Source organism: Tupaia chinensis, unplaced genomic scaffold, assembly GCF_000334495.1.
Source record: "Tupaia chinensis unplaced genomic scaffold, TupChi_1.0 Scaffold000527_1, whole genome shotgun sequence".
Classification (NCBI taxonomy): Eukaryota; Metazoa; Chordata; class Mammalia; order Scandentia; family Tupaiidae; genus Tupaia; species Tupaia belangeri.
Genome location: NW_006160040.1, coordinates 3,225,675 through 3,232,706, shown reverse-complemented (window position 1 = coordinate 3,232,706; position 7,032 = coordinate 3,225,675). Strand labels below are relative to the sequence as shown.

Here is a 7,032-nt window from a genome sequence, read left to right as displayed (position 1 = left end):
TTCTTCAGCTCATCCATCCGTCCCTCACACCCACAGTAAGGCAGGCCAACCGTAATAGTGCTGTTCCCAAACTGCTTTGGGGATAAATGAGAAAATGGCCAGGAAGCGTTCAGCCTGGTGCCTGGCTGATAGCCTTCAGTTAGCAGGGGTGGTTAGAACTGTCTAGAGAGCCTGAAAGATTTGACTTGCCAAGCTTACTAACAGTCGTTTTGTATTGCTGCTATAACAAATGACTACAAATTGCAGCTAAAAACAATACAACTTTTGGAGTCATCTAGTGGCATGGTGATTAAGGTGCTAGATCCCACATGGTCAACTGTGTAGTTTGAGTCCCAGACTTGGGGGCTTGAAAAACATGCCAGGGCGTATGCATGTGTGCCCTAAGTCCTGAGAAGAGAATGGAAGAGAAGGGATTGCAGTGTGGCCATCCCCAACAGGGGATGCTCTCTCACTTCCTCTCTCTTTCTTCCCCTCTCTCCAGTGAGTGCATGTCCCCTACAGCAAACAAAACTAAAGACCAAATTTTTTACCTCCTGACTTAGGTAATTCAAGAGTCCAACAAGGGTCTTACTGAGCTAAGATCAAGGTGTTAGCCAGGTTGCATTCCTTCCTAGATGTCCTGGGGAGATGCTTTTTTTCAGCTTCTAGATCTATCATTATTATTCTTTGGCTCAGATTCCCCACTCTCATCTTTTTTTCATTTTTTATTTTTCCAAATGAGATAAATATATTTCTCAAAGTTCTGGAGACTGGGAATCCAAGATCAAGGTGTCAGCAGATTTGGCTTCCCTAGGCACTCTGTCCTTGGCTTGCAGAAGACAACCTTCTCTGTGTCTTCACAAAGTCTTCTTTTCTTTTCTTTTCTTTTCTTTTCTTTTCTTTTCTTTTCTTTTCTTTTCTTTTCTTTTCTTTTCTTTTCTTTTTTTTTTTAATTTGCCAGAGGGTACATATACTCACCAGGTGTGTCTTTGGGAGGGAGGGCTGTCACTGGTGCTGGATGACTTGCAGTAGGATTCAGTGAGGTCCCAAGAGGTTGATATCCCTATTGTATGGTCACTTCCAAGTTTACAGCTTCTCCTGGCTGGCTCGCCGCAGTGTGTTATGGGGGCTTCTGTGATGATAGTCAACTTCTTGGCGTTTCAAAGAATTGAACAAAACACGCCAATAGTGAAAGGAAAAGATAGTTTATTAAGTAAAAGCAAAAGTGCACTCCTGAGAGGTAGGAGCAGGCCCAAGCAGACAGAGAAAGAGTGGCTCAAAAGACCCCCCACCCCCACTCATCTTTTAAGCCAGAAACATCCAGGCTAGTCCTCAGGCCCACAGGTCCTGGGTTCTCCTTCTGACCTTCTCTTCCACTTTTAAGGACCACTGTGATCACATTGTATCCCCTCCCTCATAATCCAGGATAATCTCCCTATTTTAAAGCCAGCTGATTAGCAACTTGAATCCCACTTGCAAACTGAATTCCCCTTTGCATGTAGCCTACCGTCATCACAGATTCCAGGGATTAGGGTATAGACATCTTGGAGGAAGGGCGGGAGCATCGGTCTGCCTGCCACAGGTACCATTATTTTTCTTTCCTTTCTCTCTCTCATTTTATTTGGCAATTTAGTCAGGAAAATCATATTCCCAGATCTGCAGAGGCTCTTCGTCTAACTCAGTGCTTGAATTTTATTAAGCATATAATTGACCTCACCTAACAATGGGAACTTGAGACCCAGTAGGGTGTGCTCAGACAGATTTGGGCAGGGGGAGGTGGTCGTTTAGGGGTGGGGAAAAGAGAGAATACCAGGAAATGAGGCTTCTGGGAGGGAGCCACAGAGCGTGTCCCACTCTGCCATTCTGCCAAGGACATGGAGAGTGAGTGACACTGGATAGGTGCTTCATCAATGTTGTCTGGGTGGATGGACGGACCAGGGGCTGGTGACCATTACCCGGTCGTATGAGACCTGTAATTGTGTCTGTTCTCCCCACCTGAGCATCCACGTTTTCTGCCCTTTGTCTCCTGTGACCTGAGAATGGCACTGTAGGTAAGTGAGGAAACCTGACCTTGCTAGTTCATGAATTCACCATGTATTCTAGAGGGTTACCATTTTCACAGACAGATGAGAGCAACGCCGGGGCCTCAAAGAACTGGCTCATTCTCTAAAGAGTTCTTGGTGCTAAATCCGCCAACGAAGCAGTTTATTTAGTGTGTGATTTAGTGCATTTAGTGTATGCCAACTCGTGCTCTTTTTTAATAAATGATTTATTTAATTTTATTTATTATTATTTAATTTGCTACAGGGCACATGCACTCAACAGAGAGAAAGTAAGAAAGCAAGCCACCAAGTCCGGGCCTCAAACCATGGTCAGATATGTGGGAGTCCAGCACCTTAACCACCATGCTACCTGTTGGCCCCCAACTCATATTTTTATTATTTTTTTAAGGTTTATTTCTTCCACACACACAAAAAAATAAGAGGCATCCCTAACATAAGCTTCATGCTGCAATCCACCCCAGGCCTCAGCCAGTCAAAATCATGGGTATACACGTGTGTACCCAGCATGTACAGAGAGCCCTTGGGACATGAACTCAGGACTTTCCATCGCAGTGTTGTGTTTCTGCTGTGCCAACAGCTGACCCTCCATCTAGCATTATTGACAGAGTCAATGCTCCTTGCATTTCTCCCAGAGTGTAATTAGCGGTTTTGTGACCAGCCAAAGGTAGAAGGGCCTACCCAGGAAAGAAGCAGGATTAGGGTGGTGGATGGAAGTCAGGTCTCACACCAGCATCTGACATGAAAGGTAACCTCTGGTTCCAAGGTCTAATGGATGCCGCTTCTTGCTCCTTCAGCCCTAGAGTAGGTGAGAAGCTAGATATGAGGTGTGGGATACTGGGAACACAGGTGGGGTTATGTCTGACGCCTTTCATCAGGAAGGAACAGGAATGTCAATGACTCCGGAGAAGTGATGGAAATAGAAACACATGGTATTGTTTGCTTCCTTCTTTTTTGTTTTTAATTTTGCTATAGAGTGCGTGCACTTACCAGACAGAGAGAGAGGGAGAGCACCCCTTTCTCCAGAGGAGATGGTCACCCTGCAATCCCTTCTCCTCCATTCTCCTCTTGGGATTTTGGGCACACATGCCCAGGGTGTTTTTCAAGGCACTGGGTCTGGGACTTGAATCGCACAGTTGGCTATGGGGGAATCCAGCTGCTTCAAGTACCATGCCACTGACTAGTGCTGCATTTTTCTTTTCTTTTCTTTCTTTCTTTCTTCTTAAAAAAAAAGAAAGAAAAAATCTTGCCCGGTGACCAAGAGAATATACTCTAAATCCACACGCCCCTCCCGATTCCCCGAACCAGTCCCTAAATGTAGCCACTGTTCGATGACTCTGACCATCTTCTGGGCTCTCTTTCTCTGACTGTTCCACCAGGAGATTGATGGCAACGCTCTGTTGCTGTTAAAGAGTGACATGGTCATGAAGTACCTGGGCCTGAAGCTGGGACCCGCCCTGAAACTCTGCCACCACATTGATAAACTGAAACAAGCCAAGTTCTGAAGCTTTTCTCAAGAAAACTTCAAGACCACAAATCTCAAGATTATCTCTGCCTTACCAACACCCAGCCAACATCACAAAACAGATTCTCCTCTTCAAATGAATAGCCACAAAGACTCGGTCTTTTTATCAAACTTGGACATCTTTGCCTTCTTACAAATTCCACATGGCCATTTTTGAAGGGATAGTCTGTGTTAATAATTTGCCAAAAAAATTACAAAAGCCTATTATTTTGAACATCCTTGATATGTTGGTTCCTTTTACAGTGGGTAATATTTGTCTAATAGGAGAGTAGGAGAGCTGAGTACTGTGCCCAAGGAGGGCTTCAAAGGACGTGAGAAAGGCCTCTGTCCCCGCAGGCTCTTGCAGCACCACCTGCCTCCAGCTCTGACCTGGGGTCCTACCAGCGTAAGCCTTGCCTGAATCAGCTCTGGAAGCTGTCTTCTAAGGATGACTTGCTTCACCTTGCACTATCTGAAAAACTTGAATTCTTTTACTTTCTGGGGGGGAAAAAAGAAAAAAAAAATGGTCTTTTCTATTCCTAGTTATCTGAAGTATTGTGTTTCCCCACTAGAGGGCAGACTGCTAATGAAATTTCATGGCCCTCACTGACAGCAGTAGCGAGAGTATTCAGTACTTGGAGGATGGGTTAGGATTTCTGTAAACAAGCTCTAACCTGCACAGAAATGGAGAATTTATTCCACAGTCAGCACCACAGATTGCAACTTGGGAAGAAAATCGTTATCTGGAGAATTCTAGTACATATCCAATCATCATCGACTGACTGACTGATACACAAGTAGCAAAGGCAAGAACTTGGAAGCACGTTCTTTCCAGATGGGGCTTTGGAGTCTCTTCCCTTCCAGGGTCCTTACTGAGGTGTTGATGTGTTGGCATGCTGAAGAATCTCAGTGACATTTAGCCATGGGTGTTTCTTTAAAAAAGAAAGATGTCTCAACTAAGCTTTGAAATGGGAGAGTGTTGATTTCTGGTTACATTACATTATGTAGTTGTATCTGTGGCTAATTTTTCTAGTCCTCAACAAATACACAGACATGTTATTATTGGGTTTAATTCAATTTACAAATGGGTTTTCCTTCCTCACCGTGGAGTAATAGAAAAAAATTGATTTTCTACCCCTCTGCAGCTGTGCCCAGAGAAGGACAATGAATCCGTAATCTAGTAGGCAGAAGGTAACCTCTTCCCTGCCATTCATTTATCCTCCTCCCTTCACTCTCCCTTTCTCTTTTTTCTGCCTCTTTCTTCTTAAACAGGAAGCATACCCCAGAACAAATTGACCTTTGCCATGGGCATATTCTCTTCCATACAAGAACAGGTACAGTGTTGGCGATGAGGAGATGAATGCTAGACTTTGTAGTCCTTGGGAGGATGAGGGTCAAGAACAATTAGAAGAGGCTTGGCCTCCCAAGCAGGGACTTCACCTGGTGGTGGAGCAGGGTGGGATCTCAGCTCCCACTCCTTCACTAACTGTGCTTATACAGAACATGACCTGTAAAACCTCGAGGGTAGCCCCGGGAAGGTTTGCAAAATCCTCTTAGGCACCCTGATAGTGGCTGAACTTGTCATATGACAAAGAAGGGGAGAAAGGGCATATCCTACACTTACCCACTGGATTGAGCTTGAGTTATCAGGTCGTGCAAGAGCATCTTGCCTGTTGGTTTCAGCACGTGACAAAACTACTTTGAACCAGGCTTGGGGTCAGAGTCTTCAAGAATTTAAATGAGTACGGGAACCAGCAGTTAGCGTAATGGCTATGTCGCTGGACTCCCACGTGGTCAACCGCGGTTCGTGTTCTGGACCCGGTGGCTTAAAACTCACGCCAGGCGCGTGTGCGTGTGTGCCCAAGATCCCAAGAGGAGAATGGAGGAGAAGGGATTGTGGTGTGACAATCCTCCCTGGGGGGTGATTTCTTGCTTTCTGTCTCTCTGCCTCTCTGTCTGTCTGGCGAGCGCATACGCCCTATAGCAAAGACCTCTCCAAAAAAAAAAAAAAATTTAAATGAGTAAACAGGCTCTGCCCCTCGTTTATTGTAAGTGCTTTCTTCTGGTCTGAAGGAGTTCAATGATGTCCCTCAAAAAAGCCATGGACAGCTTATATATTCAGAACCGCCAGGGTGGAAACAGTGGGACCCAGAAACTCCCACAACTACCCAGGGTTTCACGCCATTGTCTTTGCCCAGTCCTCTGATACTTGCGGTGGTCTCGTCCTCGATAGACCCCCTGTTCAATGACTTTCAAAACCGCCTACCCGCCCCCAGCAGTGCCTTCCTTACTACACACATGAACGTGGTGCCTCCAAATGAAGATCAGCCCCAAAACGTGTCAGAGACTCCAACTAGTTCTCAGAGGAGAGGTGCGTTCTCACAAACGTTTAGGAGAAAACTGGGTTCATGTTCACGTGCAGCAGTTCGGACAGAGGTGCCATCTCAGTTCGCATTACATCTGAAGTGGGACAGATTGCCGAAGCCATGATATTTAAGGTTCGACTTTTTACAACTCGTTACTCTTAAAATGAACACTGCCACGTCAGAGAATAACCCGGGGAGAAAATTCTCCCTTCCCTGTTTCTGCACTGAGATGCAATTAGCCGACCCAAAGATTGTAGCAATGCTGCAATTATAATGAATTTTCACCCCCTTCAAAAGTTGTATCAAACCAGGCAGCTAAACAGCTTGGTAAACGTAAAACACACTGGGCCATTTCCACTAAACAGACCTTAATGGGTCAGGCCAGGTACGTCACTCTCGCCCAGATGAGAACCTAGTGGGACGCCTCGCGCGTGTACAAACCCAGCACTTGTTATTGCAGGGCAGCAGCTTTGCTTCAGGTTGTAGTGAATAATGAAATCATTTTGCATAATTCCAAAATTGTGTGTGTGTGTGTGTGTGTGTGTTCGTTCGTGTTCCAAACATTTCCAATTATACTTGTCTGTTAAACACTTGGAGAAAAAAATCAGGAGACAATTCTATCGCCTGAGGCATTTTAATATTTTATGAAGCACATTATTCCCTCTGTGAAGACTCTAGATAGAAGATGTAAGTTTTGTCTGTGTGTGTGTGTGTGTGTGTGTGTGTGCGTGCACGTGCGGATGTGCACACATACACTTCCTTCACTGCAGTTGGAAGAGCCTTAAGGATGTGGTTGGGAGTGTATCAGCTGCTGCATTTGTTTGCCTTAAATTGTCTGGACTCTGTCACACAGAGGGTGAATCCCTCTAGTTTTCCTACTGGCTGTTATCACCAGTTGTCCCCTCTTAGACCGGCAGGGTGTGCCCTGGAGGCAGCTGGAAGAGCTGGGTAGTTCTGGCTTCTGGGCCTGCTCCCCACCCCCACCCCCGCGGCCTGCCGCCATGGGTGATATGGGCAGGGGCCTGGCTTTGGAGCCCACGGCAGGAAACAGGCCTCAAGGCCTCCAAGGTGCCTGCCACAGAGCCACTATGCTCCCACCATTTCCCTTCAGCAGGCTGCCATG

At 45.9% G+C, this 7,032-nt stretch overlaps 1 protein-coding gene across 11 annotated transcripts in view; it reads left to right on the top strand.

Annotated features, from left to right (window-relative positions):
• The window catches only part of SCML4 (Scm polycomb group protein like 4), a 124,003-nt gene extending 119,398 nt beyond the window's left edge, over positions 1–4,605 (top strand). For 10 of the 11 annotated variants that reach the window (XM_027775120.1, XM_027775118.1, XM_014591058.2 and 7 more), the window contains one exon: positions 3,419–4,605. In XM_027775120.1, coding sequence (XP_027630921.1) covers positions 3,419–3,544 — 126 coding nt within the window. In that variant the 3' untranslated portion in view covers positions 3,545–4,605. The remainder of the gene's footprint in view (positions 1–3,418) is intronic. The other variant, XR_003550790.1, reaches the window with a different exon arrangement.
• The last annotated feature ends 2,427 nt before the right edge of the window (positions 4,606–7,032 follow it).